The sequence below is a fragment of the Scyliorhinus canicula genome, chromosome 12 (genome assembly GCF_902713615.1).
Source record: "Scyliorhinus canicula chromosome 12, sScyCan1.1, whole genome shotgun sequence".
Lineage (NCBI taxonomy): Eukaryota > Metazoa > Chordata > Chondrichthyes > Carcharhiniformes > Scyliorhinidae > Scyliorhinus > Scyliorhinus canicula.
The window spans coordinates 63,271,679-63,286,568 of NC_052157.1; the positions used below are offsets into that span (position 1 = coordinate 63,271,679).

At 59.6% G+C, this 14,890-nt stretch overlaps 1 protein-coding gene across 3 annotated transcripts in view; it reads left to right on the forward strand.

The window, feature by feature from the left end:
* Window positions 1–4,619: 4,619 nt before the first annotated feature.
* cadm4 (cell adhesion molecule 4) overlaps window positions 4,620–14,890 on the forward strand; it is a 547,921-nt gene continuing 537,650 nt past the window's right edge. Inside the window, exon 1 of one of the 3 annotated variants that reach the window (XM_038812887.1) lies at window positions 4,620–4,809. In XM_038812887.1, coding sequence (XP_038668815.1) covers window positions 4,737–4,809 — 73 coding nt within the window. In that variant the 5' untranslated portion in view covers window positions 4,620–4,736. The remainder of the gene's footprint in view (window positions 4,810–14,890) is intronic. The other 2 variants (XM_038812888.1, XM_038812886.1) reach the window with 2 other exon arrangements.

Consider the following 14,890-nt stretch of genomic DNA (forward strand, 5'->3'; position numbering starts at 1 on the left):
CCCTGCCTGATTTAGTGTGGCTGCTAGAGCTACCTCTGAGGCGTCGCTCTCAACCTGGATTGGAGTGGATTCATCCACCGCCCGCATGGCTGCTTTGGCGATGTCCTCCTTGATGCCGTCGAAGGCCTGGCATGCCTCGGCTGACAGGGGAAATCGTGTGGTCCTAAAGAGTGGGCGGGCTTTGTCCGCATATTGAGGGACCCACTGGGCGTAGTAGGAAAAGAAACCCAAGCACCGTTTGAGGGCCTTGGGGCAATGGGGGAGGGAGAGTTCTAAGAGGGGGCGCATACGGTCCGGGTCTGGGCCCAGGACTCTGTGTGGAAAATGTATTTCTCCTTGTTATATGTGAGATTCAGTTTCTGTGCCGTCTGGAGAAAACGGTGGAGGTTGGCGTTGTGGTCCTGCTGGTCATAGCCGCAGATGGTGACATTGTCCAAGTATGGAAACGTGGCCCGCAGCCCGTACTGGTCCATTGCTCGTTGGAACACCGAGACCCCATTAGTGACGGCGAAAGGGACCCGGAGGAAATGGAGGAGGCGGCCATCGGCCTCGAATGCCGTGTAGTGGCGGTCCTCCGGGCGGATTGGGAGCTGGTGATATGCAGACTTCAGATCCACCGTGGAAAAGAGCCGGTCCTGGGCGATCTGGTTTACCATGTCTGCAATCCTGGGGAGGGGATACGCGTCGAGGAGCGTAAATCTATTTATGGTCTGACTGTAGTCGACAACCATGCGGAATTTTTCCCCGGTCTTAACGACCACCACCTGAGCTCTCCAGGGACTATTGCTGGCCTCTATAACCCCCTCACTGAGTAGCCTTCGGACCTCTGCTCTGACAAATACCCTATCCTGCAGGCTATACCGCCTGCTACGAGTGGCTACGGGTTTACAGTCCTTTGTGAGATTGGCGAAGAGAGGAGGGTGGGGGGGCGGATTCGCAGCGTAGCGAGGCTGCAGATAGTGAGTGAGGGCAGGGGCTCGCCGAAGCTGAGGGTGAGGCTATTGAGGTGACATTGAAAGTCTAGGCCTAATAAGAGTGGCACGCAGAGTTCGGGCAAAACGTAGAGTTTGAATTTTGAGTAGCTAGCACCTCGGATTGTGAGTGTCGCAGCGGTGCGCCCCTGGATCTGGATCGAATGGGAGCCTGAAGCGAGCGAGATAGTTTGCTGCACGGGGAAAACGGGGAGCGAACAGCGTCTTACCAGGTCTGGATGTATGAAGCTCTCAGTGCTCCCGGAGTCGAAGAGGCATGGCGTTTTGTACCCGTTGATATGGACCTCTGCCATCGAATTTCGCAGATGCTTCGGGCGTGATTGGTCCAGAGTGACGGCGCTGAGTTGCGGGTAGTCGGCGGCTCGATCAGCTGTGCTGGAGTGGCCCCGTGATGACTGCCCTCTGAGTTCATAGTCGTATTCTTCCGATGAGTTGTCCGAGCGCGGAGATGCAGGTCGGGCCCGTGGATCGCACGTGGCGGGCGGCGAGGAAGATGGCGTCCAAGATGGCGGCCCGCATGAGTCGCACGTGGCTGGCCACGTGGTGGAGGTTTGCCAAGATGGCGGCCCCCATGGATCGCACGTGGCTGGAGGGGGCGGATCGGGGCATAGGCCACAGCGTTTCGGGCCCCGCGGGCCTGCGGGTGTGGGGAGCGATTACTTCATGCCGCTGGGGAGTTGGAAGCTTGGGTCCTTTTAGCGAGGCACACTCTTGCGTAATGGCCTTTCCGCCCGCAGCTGCTGCAGGTCGCGTTGCGGGCCGGGCAGTGCTGCCGCGGGTGCTGATTCTGGCCACAGAAATGGCAGGCTGGAGCAGTATAGTGGCTGGCTGGAGCAGTATAGTGTCTGGCTGGGGCAGCATAGTGGCTGGCTGGGGCAGCATAGTGGCTGGCTGGGGCAGCATGGTGGCTGGCTGGGGCAGCATGGTGGCTGGCTGGAGCAGCATAGTGGCTGGCTGGAGCAGCATAGTGGCTGGCTGGAGCAGCATAGTGGCTGGCTGGGGCAGCATGGTGGCTGGCTGGGGCAGCATAGTGGCTGGCTGGGGCAGCATGGTGGCTGGCTGGAGCAGTATAGTGGCTGGCTGGGGCAGCATAGTGGCTGGCTGGAGCAGCATAGTGGCTGGCTGGGGCAGCATAGTGGCTGGCTGGAGCAGCATAGTGGCAGGCTGGAGCAGCATAGTGGCTGGCTGGAGCAGTATAGTGGCTGGCTGGAGCAGCATGGTGGCTGGCTGGAGCAGCATAGTGGCTGGCTGGAGCAGCATAGTGGCAGGCTGGAGCAGCATAGTGGCTGGCTGGAGCAGTATAGTGGCTGGCTGGAGCAGCATGGTGGCTGGCTGGAGCAGCATAGTGGCTGGCTGGAGCAGCATGGTGGCTGGCTGGAGCAGCATAGTGGCTGGCTGGAGCAGCATAGTGGCAGGCTGGAGCAGCATAGTGGCTGGCTGGAGCAGGATAGTGGCTGGCTGGGGCAGCATAGTGGCTGGCTGGGGCAGCATAGTGGCTGGCTGGGGCAGCATAGTGGCTGGCTGGAGCAGCATGGTGGCTGGCTGGAGCAGCATGGTGGCTGGCTGGGGCAGCATGGTGGCTGGGCGGCCGCGTAGCACAGACCTGGGGGAGTCGCTGGTCGGGGGCCCATGATTGGGTCGCGGGGTCTGCGGGGAACGAGTTAAGGCTGCGGAAGGAGACCTCCATCGTGGTCGCAGCTTCCACAGTCGTTTCTAAGTCCTGGGCCCCCTTTTCCAGCAGTCGTTGGCACACATAATTAGACCTGAGGCCCGCTACAAAAACATCGCCTACCGCCAATTCCCTGTGTTCAGCCGCGGTAACCGCTTGATAATTACAGTCATTGGACAAATTATTGAGTTCCCTTAGAAATTCGGCGAGTGATTCTGTAGGCCGCTGGCGGTGAGTCGTGAACACATGGCGTGCGTAAACTTCGTTAATGGGAATCACATCTTATCGAGTACTGCTAGTACTGCAGTATAAGAACCGGCCGAGTTTAGTTGCGTAGAAATTCGGTGGCTCACCCTCGCGTGCAGTAGACTCAACTTCTGTTCCTCTGTTGTTTCGGCTGTGCTCGCTTCTGCCAGGTAGGCCTTGAAGCACCGCAGCCAGTGGGAGAAGATTTCTTTAGCCTCTGCATCCTGCTGGTCGAGTTCCAGGCGTCCAGGCTTGAGGGCTGATTCCATGATCGATTTTGACTGTTCTTAAGTCGATTAAATTGATGGAACCATCAATTCACCAGACACGTGTTTCAGATATGAAGCTAGGCTTTAATCGACTTACTACAGAGCCAGCCTGTTACCCGTTGATGAACTCTCAGTGAACTGCAGGCTGACTCTGGACAAGGGTATTTATACAGCAGCACTAGGGGGAGGAGTTGTGGGCGGAGCCAAGGGTGGAGACCTGTGCAAGCTCCTGAGCATTCCCAGAGCTACTCCCCCTAGTGGTCGGATAACGCTACTGCGCTTACAAAGACATAGTGTGAATTATCATATTACATTCACCACACCCTCTCACACACAGAGATGCACACACTGATACCCTCTCACACACACAGATGTACACACACAGACACCCTCTCTCGCACACAAATGCAGACACTGATACCCTCTCTCACAGAGATGTACACACAGATACCCTCTCACACACACAGATGTACACACAGATACCCTCTCACACACACAGATGTACACACAGATACCCTCTCACACACACAGATGTACACAGACACCCTCTCTCACACACAGATGTACACAGACACCCTCTCACACACACAGATGTACACACTGATACCCTCTCACACACACACATGTACACACTTATACCTTCTCACACACACAGATGTACACACTGATACCCTCTCACACACACAGATGTACACACTGATACCCTCTCACACACACAGATGTACACACTGATACCCTCTCACACACACAGATGTACACACTGATACCCTCTCACACACACAGATGTACACACACTGATACCCTCTCACACACACAGATGTACACACACTGATACCCTCTCACACACAGATGTACACACACTGATACCCTCTCACACACAGATGTACACACTGATACCCTCTCTCACACACAGATGTACACACACTGATACCCTCTCACACACACAGAGGCACACACTGATACCCTCTCACACACACAGATGTACACACACTGATACCCTCTCACACACACAGATGTACACACACTGATACCCTCTCACACACACAGATGTACACGCACACAGATGCCATCTCTCGCACACACACATGTACACACACACAGACACCCTCTCACACACATAGATGCACACACAAATAAATACACAAACGCCGATATGCACACACTCACAGGCATAGAAACCCACACACAGATATCTGTGTTTATAGGCTCCAGCAGTGAAATCGTACAAAGGGAAATCGGAAACATCGCCTTGTAACCAATCTGACCAGAGGGAGAGCCTATTTGCATCTGATCTGCATACATCAAATTGCTCACTTCATTAGCCTCTCAACCTCTGCCTGGCCATTGGCTGGGACTGGTGCCATGCACCGCCCCCTCCTCCTGCTTCTCCTTCCCCCCCCCCCCCCCCCCCCAACTCGGAGCTGCATAAATTAGCATACAATTAAGGTGCTGGCGTGGGTTGCAGGTGGTGCAAAAGACATCATTGTGCCCAGCACTGTACAACTCGCAGGAACACAGAGAGGAGGAGAGAGAGACACACATATATACACACACAGGGAAATGATGGCGGGGAGCAGGATAGCAGCAACGCTGCTGGTTATCGCCACGGTCTGCTTGGTGTTCACTCGGCAAGGTAAGAGAGGCAGTACACAGAGAGAGAGAGGGAGGGAGGGAGGGAGGGAGGGGGAATTGCAAACGCTGAACAGGGCATTTCGATTCAAATGGTCAATTTCCAAGTTCTTGCGTGAAGCTGAAATGTAACATTGCAAACTGTATCCTTCATGTGCAGGGAAGATAGATTGTAACCGGATTGGGATACAGATGCCCATAAAATGTATATGAAGAATTGTCACCTCTCTGGGAGGGAGGACAGACCGTAACTGAACTGGGATACAGATGCATATAAAATATATCTGAACAATTTGTAACCGCCGCGGTCTCCTGGAACAAAAAGCAATCTGTTTTCCCGGAAATCTTGTGTTATTTTACTTTCTGTTCAAACCTGGCTTCTCAGCCGGGCTGTTATCATCGAAACCTGCTCCCTTTGACCGGAGCTTGCAATATGGTTTAGAATTTGTCACTGTCCTTTAATTTTAAATGTTGGGGGGGGAGAAAGTCAGATTATGAGGGAGTTTTGAAGGAGTTTCTCCGGGCGCTTCCAGAATCTGGAGTTGTCTTGTATCAGCCATCTGTGTGTGTGTGTGTGTGTTTAATATTCCATTTGAAGCGGGTGTTTTGTATCTGAAGCAGTTTCCAGGGGGATTCCTATCTCTTTTGTATCTGTAATAAGTTTGTACAGCTCTGGGCCTCTCTGGCATGTTGTCTATATTATACTTTTTTTTCTAAATGATTGTTGCCCGGGTTTTAATAGCAATTCTGTAGAGATGGTGTGAATTCTGCTTAAATGGTAGATACATGGACGGGGTGGTGGTGGTGGGTAGGATACATAGTAATTCCGAAAGACAACGCAATGAGCAATAAGGGCGACAGGGATAATTGGAGAGAAATAAGATGTTGGGGGGGGGGGGGGATAAAGTGGGAATAATGGAAAGGGACAAAGAGGAGGCAGAAATGGGGAGAGAGAGAGAGGAGAGATTGACAGGGATTGTATTAAAGGAGTGTGTGATGGATCAGAGAGAGAGAGAGGTTGTAGAACAAAGGAGATGGAGAGATGGAGGAAGGAAGGATGCAGATGGGGATGGAGGGGGAGTTAAGGGAGGGGGTTAAGCTAAGGGTAGAGTGTGAAGGGGAGATGCAGGCAGAGGGGGATGGGGTGAGTGTGGAGGAAGGTGGCAAGCAGAAGAAAAGACAGAGAGAGAGGGAGAATGGAGAAATGAGGGATGGGAGTTCCTTTGTTCATTTCCAAAATGCAGTGACTTTAGTCATGTATACAGCCAAACTCAAATCTGTGGGAACTGTCAGTCGCCCTGTCAGTTACAGGGATTTCCCAGAGCTGTGTTTTTTTTTGTGAAATTCCCGTTAATTTCAGTGTGATTTTGGCAGCACTATCCCAAGGACATTTCATCAATGCACACATTCCATCGCACACTCCCAGGATTCTGCGATTCCATTCAGAGCATTCCTACTCGATTAGAACCATTGTCAGCCTCACTCACCGCAGATGTCTGTGTTCTGGGTATATTCAGCTGTAACTGCAACTGAAAAGCATTTTTGTTTCTTCTCTTGGTCAAGGTCAGAGTTAAGCAGGAATATTCAATCTTTCCAGCCCCACCAACAGAATTTCACAGCTCCAGGACAGGGACAGCACGGGGTTAAATATGGAATAAAGCTCCCTCTGCACTGTCCCCATCAAACACTCCCTGGACACATACAGAATGGGGTTAGGTACTGAATAAAGTTTCCTCTACACTGTCCCCATCAAACATTCTCATGACAGGTGCAGCACGGGTTAGAAACAGAGTAAAGCTCCCTCTACATTGTCTCCATCAAACACTCCCAGGACCGGTACAGCACGGGGTTAGATACAGGGGAAAGCTTCCTCTGCACTGTCCCCATCAAACACTCCCAGGACCGGTACAGCATGGGGTTAGATACAGAATAAAGCTCCCTCTACACTGTCCCCATCAAACACTCCCAGGACAGGTACAGCACAGGGTTAGATACAGGGGAAAGCTCCCTCTACACTGTCCCCATCAAACACTCCCAGGACCGGTACAGCATGGGGTTAGATACAGGGGAAAACTTCCTCTACACTGTCCCCATCAAACACACCAAGGACAGGTATAGTGCAGAATCATAGTATTTACAATGCAGAAGGAGGTCATTCAGCCCATCGAGTCTGCACCAGCCTTTGGAAAGATCACCCCACCTAAGCTCACACCGCCTACCCCTGTAACTCAGAACCCCCACCAAACATTTTTGGACACTAAGGGAAATTTAGCATGGCCAGACGACCTAACCTGCACATCTTTGGACTGTGGGAGGAAACCGGAGCACCCGGAGGAAACCCATGCACACACAGGGCAAACATGCACACATGCACACTCCACACAGACAGTGACCCAATCCTGGAATCAAACCTGGGACCCTGGAGCTGGGAAGCAACAGTGCTAACCACTGTGCTACCGTGCCACCCATAAGGGTAGATACAGAGTAAAGCTTCTTCTAAACTTTCCCCATCAAATACTCCCAGGACAGGTACAGCATAGGGTTAGGTACAGAGTAAAGCTCCCTTTACACTGTCCCCATCAAACACTCGCAGGACAGGTACAGCATGGGGTTAGATATAGAGTAAAGCTCCCTCTACACTTTCCCCATCAAACACTCCCAGGACAGGGACAGCACAGGGTTAGATACAGAGTAAAGCTCCCTCTGCACTGTCCCCATCAAACACTCCCAGGACAGGTACAGCACGGGGTTAGATACAGAGTAAAGCTCCCTCGACACTTTCCCCATCAAACACTCCCAGGATAGGTACGACAGTGGATTACATATAGAGTAAAGCACCCTCTACACTTAAGAGCCTTGCTATCTTAGCTTTGGAGTTGCCCTTTAAACAGAAGCTGTCACACATGGTGGGACATTGCGTCATTACTAATCTCTCTCTCCTGGCACACGCTATGTTCACTGGCCTGTGTGATTGGTTTAGTTACAGCCTTGTTGTAGTGTAGTGGGGAATTGGGCGCTGTGCGGAGTCAGATTCAAAGCCTGGCACCAGAGCAGCATCTTGAGACGCTGCCCCCACTTTCCCCTTTCAACAGGGGGCAATCACAGACTGCATCACTTGGTTGAATAGCTCAAAGGTGTTCATCCACCCTCCCCATTTGACAAGCACAATACCCTACCACACTACCTCTGATCCTGAAGGACATTGTCCCCCAGTTCTCCAGCCGCTTTATGATAAGGGGATTGGACTACAGGAGTATAGATAATCTGTTACAGTTGGATGAGGTTTTGGTAAGGAATACTGCATGAGGTTTCGTTTCTCTATATTTAGGGAAGAATATACTTGCATTGATGACGATACAGCGAGGGCTCACCAGATTGGTCCCTGCAATGATTCTCTGACAAGAGGCTGGGCAAATTGCCTCAATATTCTCTTAGAGTTTCGACCAACAAGAGGCAATCCCATGAGAAGCTACAAGATTCTGAAGGGACGTTACACAGAGAGATTGATTCCGCCAGTCGGAATGGCACAGCAGGGCCAATGGGCTGAATGGCCCTCTCCTGCTCCTCATGGGTTAGGGTTCTCGGCATGATCTCTCAGTCAATAGCACGAGTTGATACCCTGGTCTACTAGCTGAGGCACCCTATCCGATTCCGTCCCCCCTTCTCGCCCGAGATGGGCAGGTGGAGACGGGCAGGGGCTAGCAGGCAAGGGGAGATGGACAGGGGGGAGACGGAGAGGGGGCGATGGTCAGGGGCATATGTACCATGGCACAGCTTGAAGTCTGGGTGGTGGGGACCAGTCACTTTTGTGGGGTATTGGGGGAAGAGGTGGCTGGAGCCCTGGGTACTCAGGGATTCCCCGGGAGTATGGAGTGGGTGAGGGAGAGGAGCGGTAAATGACACGACCAGGATTGACCGAGGAGAAGGTCTGTCCGAGGATGTTGGAGCAGCCCATTTGCTTACAGCACGATCCAACAAACACAATGTGATCCTGATCCACATCATCTGCTTTTTCAGTCATGTTGGTTGAGGGATATATATTGTCCCAGGAGACTGGGGAGAACTCAATCACCGCCCCTCACCACTCCTCGTTCTCCTTTCAAATAGTTACTGTGGGATCTTTTACAATCATCCGAGAGGCGAACGAGGCCTCCTTTGATGCCACATCTGAAAGAAGGCACTGCTTTGGGCCAGGCCCTCCACCAGCATGGAGCCCCCAGGCCCAGGCCCCCTCCAGTGCTGAGCCCCTTAGCCCAGGCCCTCCACCAGCATGGAGCCCCCAGGCCCAGGCCCTCCACCAGCATGGAGCCCCCAGGCCCAGGCCCCCTCCAGTGCTGAGCCCCTTAGCCCAGGCCCTCCACCAGCATGGAGCCCCCAGGCCCAGGCCCTCCACCAGCATGGAGCCCCCAGGCCCAGGCCCCCTCCAGTGCTGAGCCCCTTAGCCCAGGCCCTCCACCAGCATGGAGCCCCCAGGCCCAGGCCCTCCACCAGCATGGAGCCCCCAGGCCCAGGCCCTCCACCAGCATGGAGCCCCCAGGCCCAGGCCCTCCACCAGCATGGAGCCCCCAGGCCCAGGCCCTCCACCAGCATGGAGCCCCCAGGCCCAGGCCCTCCACCAGCATGGAGCCCCCAGGCCCAGGCCCCCTCCAGCATGGAGGCCCCAGGCCCAGGCCCTCCACCAGCATGGAGCCCCCAGGCCCAGGCCCTCCACCAGCATGAAGCCCCCAGGCCCAGGCCCCCTCCAGTGCTGAGCCCCTTAGCCCAGGCCCTCTGCCAGCGAAGCGCCCCCTCGGCCCGGGCCCTCTCCAGCACGGCGCCCCGGCCCAGGCCCCCAGCCAGCACAGCGCCCCCCGGCCCAGGCCCTCTGCCAGCGAAGCGCCCCCCGGCCCGGGCCCTCTGCCAGCACAGCGCCCCCCGGCCCGGGCCCTCTGCCAGCACAGCGCCCCATGGCCCGGGCCCTCTGCCAGCACAGCGCCCCCCGGCCCGGGCCCTCTGCCAGCACAGCGCCCCCCCGAACCGGGCCCTCTGCCAGCACGGCACCGCGGCCCGGGCACCCAGCCAGCACAGCGCCCCCCGGCCTGGGCCCCCAGCCAGCACAGCGCCCCACGGCCCGGGCCCTCTGCCAGCACGGCGCCTCCTGCCCGGGCCAGCACAGCGCCTCATGGCCCGGGCCCTCTGCCAGCACGACGCCCCCCCAGGCCCGGGCCCTCTGCCAGCAGGGCGCCTCCTGCCCGGGCCAGCACAGCGCCCCATGGCCCGGGCCCTCTCCAGCACGGCGCCCCGGCCCAGGCCCTCTGCCAGCGAAGCGCCCCCTCGGCCCGGGCCCTCTCCAGCACAGCGCCCCACGAACCGGGCCCTCTGCCAGCACGGCACCGCGGCCCGGGCACCCAGCCAGCACAGCGCCCCACGGCCCGGGCCCTCTGCCAGCACGGCGCCTCCTGCCCGGGCCAGCACAGTGCCTCATGGCCCGGGCCCTCTGCCAGCACGACGCCCCCCCAGGCCCGGGCCCACTGCCAGCACGGCGCCTCCTGACCTGGGCCCCCAGCCAGCACGGCGCCCCATGGCCCGGGCCCTCTGCCAGCACAGCGCCCCATGGCCCGGACCGTCTCCAGCACGGCGCACCCTGACCCGGGCCCTCAGCCAGCACAGCGCCCCACGGACCCCCAGCCAGCACAGCGCCCCCCCTGGCCCAGGCCCCCAGCCAGCACAGCACCCCAGCCAGCACAGCACCCCAGCCAGCACAGCCCCCCCCCCCCCCCCCCCCCCGGCCCAGGCCCCCAGCCAGCACAGCACCCCAGCGAGCCGGGCCCTCTGCCAGCACGGCACCCCGGCCCGGGCCCCCAGCCAGCACAGCGCCCCCCCCCGCCGGCCCAGGCCCCCAGCCAGCACAGCGCCCTCCCTGCCCCGGCCTGGGCCCCCAGCCAGCACAGCGCCCCGCCAAACCGGGCCCTCTGCCAGCACGGCACCCCAGCCCGGGCCCCCATCAAGCACAGCGCCCCACTCGGCCCGGGCCCCCAGCCAGCACGGCACCCCTCGTCCCGGGCCCTCTGCCAGCACAGCGCCCCGCCAAACCGGGCCCTCTGCCAGCACAGCACCCCGTCCTGGGTCCCCAGCCAGCACAGCGCCTCCTGACCCAGGCCCTCTGCCAGCACACACCCCGGCCCGGGCCCCCAGCCAGCACAGCGCCCCACTCAGCCCGGGTGCCCAGCCAGCACGGCGCCCCCTGTCCCGGGCCCCCAGCCAGAACAGCGCGTCCTGACCCAGGCCCTCTGCCAGCACAGCGCCCCCCCCCCCCGGCCCAGGCCCTCAGCTAGCACAGCGCCCCCCCCCCCCCCCCCCCGGCCCAGGCCCTCAGCTAGCACAGTGCTTCATGGCCCGGGCCAGCACAGCGCCTCATGGCCTGGGCGCTCTGCCAGCACAGCGCCTCCTGGCCCGGGCCAGCACAGCGCCTCATGGCCTGGGCGCTCTGCCAGCACAGCGCCTCCTGGCCTGGGCCCTCTGCCAGCACAGCGCCCCATGCCCGGACCCTCTCCAGCACAACGCCCCATGGCTCGGGCAGCACGGTAGCATAGTGGTTAGCATAAGTGCTTCACAGATCCAGGGTCGCAGTTTCGATTCCTGGCTTGGGTCACTGTCTGTGCGGAGTCTGCATGTTCTCCCCATGTGTGCGTGGGTTTCCTCCGGGTGCTCTGGTTTCCTCCCACAGTCCAAAGATGTGCGGGTCAGGTGGATTGGCCATGTTAAATTGTCCTTAGTGTCCAAAATTGCCCTTAGTGTTGGGTGGGGTTACTGGGTTATGGGGATAGGGTGGAGGTGTGGGCTTGGGTAAGGTGCTCTTTCACAGAGCCAGTGCAGACTCGATGGGCCAAATGGCCTCCTTCTGCACTGTAAATTCTATGAAACAGCGCCCCATGCACCCGGGCCCTCTGCCAGCACAGCGCCCCATGGCCCGGACCCTCTCCAGCACATCACCCCATGGCCCGGACCCTCTCCAGCATAGCGCCCCCTCGGCCCGGGCCCCCAGCCAGCACAGCGCCCCCCCCCGGCCCGGGCCCCCAGCCAGCGCAGCGCCCCATGGCCCGGGTCCTCTGCCAGCACGGCGCCCCGGCCTGGGCCCTCTGCCAGCACGGCCCAGGCCCTTTGCCAGCACAGCACATCCTGGCCCGGGCCCTCTGCCAGCACGGCTCCCGGGCCCCCAGCCAGCACAGCGCCCCCCGGCCCGGGCCCTCAGCCAGCACGGCGCCCCCTGGCCCGGGCCCTCAGCCAGCACGGTGCCCCCTGGCCCGGGCCCTCAGCCAGCACAGCGCCCCCCGGCCCGGGCCCTCTGCCAGCACGGCGCCCCCTGGCCCAGGCCCTCTGCCAGCACGGTGCCCCCTGGCCCGGGCCCTCAGCCAGCACGGTGCCCCCTGGCCCGGGCCCTCAGCCAGCACGGTGCCCCCTGGCCCGGGCCCTCAGCCAGCACGGTGCCCCCTGGCCCGGGCCCTCAGCCAGCACGGTGCCCCCTGGCCCAGGCCCTCAGCCAGCACGGTGCCCCCTGGCCCGGGCCCTCAGCCAGCACGTTGCCCCCTGGCCCAGGCCCTCAGCCAGCACGGCGCCCCCTGGCCCAGGCCCTCTGCCAGCACGGCACCCCCTGGCCCGGGCCCTCAGCCAGCACGGTGCCCCCTGGCCCGGGCCCTCAGCCAGCACGGTGCCCCTGGCCCAGGCCCTCAGCCAGCACGGTGCCCCCTGGCCCAGGCCCTCAGCCAGCACGGCGCCCCCTGGCCCAGACCCTTTGCCAGCACAGCGCCCCCCTGGCCCGGACCCTCTGGCAGTACGGTGCTCCCTGGCCCAGGCCCTCAGCCAGCACGGCGCCCCCTGGCCCGGGCCCTCAGCCAGCACGGTGCCCCCTGGCCCGGGCCCTCAGCCAGCTCGGTGCCCCCTGGCCCGGGCCCTCAGCGAGCACGGTGCCCCCTGGCCCGGGCCCTCAGCCAGCTCGGTGCCCCCTGGCCCGGGCCCTCAGCCAGCTCGGTGCCCCCTGGCCCGGGCCCTCAGCCAGCACGGTGCCCCCTGGCCCAGGCCCTCAGCGAGCACGGTGCCCCCTGGCCCGGGCCCTCAGCCAGCACGGTGCCCCCTGGCCCGGGCCCTCAGCCAGCACGGCGCCCCCTGGCCCGGGCCCTCAGCCAGCACGGTGCCCCCTGGCGCGGGCCCTCTGCCAGTGCGGCACCCCCTGGCCCAGACCCTCTGCCAGCGAGGCTCTCCCTCGCCTGGACCCTCTGCCAGCATGGTGCCTCCTTGCCCGGGCCCTCAGCCAGCACGGCGCCCCCTGGCCTGGACCCTCTGCCAGCACGGCGCCCCCTGGCGCGGGCCCTCTGGCAGTACGGTGCCCCCTAGCCCAGACCCTCTGGCAGTGCGGCGCCCCCTGGCACGGGCCCTCTGCCAGTGCGGCACCCCCTGGCCCAGACCCTCTGGCAATGCGGCGCCCCCTGGCCCAAACCCTCTGCCAGCGAGGCTCTCCCTCGCCTGGACCCTCTGCCAGCACGGTGCACCCTGGCCCGGGCCTCTGCCAGCTTGGCGCCCCAAGGCCCTCTTCCAGTGTGGCATCCCCTGGCAGCACGGTAGCATGGTGGTTAGCATAAATGCTTCACAGCTCCAGGGCCCCAGGTTCGATTCCCGGCTGGGTCACTGTCTGTGCGGAGTCTGCACGTCCTCCCCGTGTGTGCGTGGGTTTCCTCCGGGTGCTCCGGTTTCCTCCCACAGCCCAAAGATGTGCGGGTTAGGTGGATTGGCCATGCTAAATTGCCCGTAGTGTCCTAACAAAAAAGTAAGGTTGTGGGGGGGAGGTTGTTGGGTTACGGGTACAGGGTGGATATGTGGGTTTGAGTAGGGTGATCATTGCTTGGCACAACATCGAGGGCCGAAGGGCCTGTACTGTTCTATGTTCTATGTTCTAAACCCTCTGCCAGTGATCACCCCCTGGCCCTCTGCCAGCCTGGCACCCCCTGGCCCTCTGTCAGCGTGGCACCCCTGGCCCTGACAGTGCACCAGTAGTGACGTGTTGATCTTGACTTCTTTTCTCTCAGATCCCTGGTGAGGGTTGAACCCATGACCTTCTGTCTCAGAGAGGGATCTGCGACCCATTGAACCACAAACTGTTCTACCCGCTGGTTATACTGTGCGTGTGCAGAATTCATCCAGTGAGGCAGGCGGCTGCTATCTGTGATGAAAGGAAGAGGTGCACATCTTGTTATCTGGGCGTGTATCATCCTGCAGCACAATAACCCTCCCTGGGGCTCAGAAAGAACAGTCAACAATAAATACATTTACTGAATTGTGAAACTTGTTTTACTACTGAGTCACTCTGACCAGCAGCCTGGCTGAGTAATGGGATGATCAGTGAAAGGAACAGGAGGAGAATCGTTCAGCCCCTTTAGAGCTTGTTACACCGGGACAAGAGGAGGCCCATTCAGCCCCTCTAGAGCTTGTTACACTGGAACATGAAGTGGTCCATTCAGCCCCTTTAGAGCTTGTTATACCGGGACATGAGGAGGCCCATTCAGCCCCTCTAGAACTTGTTACGCCGGAACAGGAGGAGGCCCCATTCAAACCCTCTTGAGCATGTTCCCACAGGAACAGAATGAAGCCAATTAAGCCACCTTGAGCCTGTCACACAGGAACAGGGGAAGGTCCATTTAGCCCCATCGAGCCTGTTACACAGAAACAGGAGGAGGTCCACTCAGCCCCTCGAGAGCCTGTTGCACATTAAAAGGAGGGGGCCGATTCAGCCCCTCAAGCCTGTTACACAGGAACAGGAGGAGGCCCCATTCAACCTCCTTGAGCCTGTTACACAAGAACAGGAGGAGGCCCATTCAGCGCCTCTCGAGCATGTTACACCGTAACAGGACCAGGTCCCTCATCCCCTTCGAACCTGTTACACAGGAACAGCAGGAGGCCCCATTCAACCTCCTTGAGCCCGTTACACAGGAACAGGAGGAGGCCCCATTCAACCTCCTTGAGCCTGTTACACAGGAACAGGAGGAGGCCCCATTCAACCTCCTTGAGCCTGTTACACAGGAATAGGAGGAGACCCATTCAGCCCTTTGAACCTG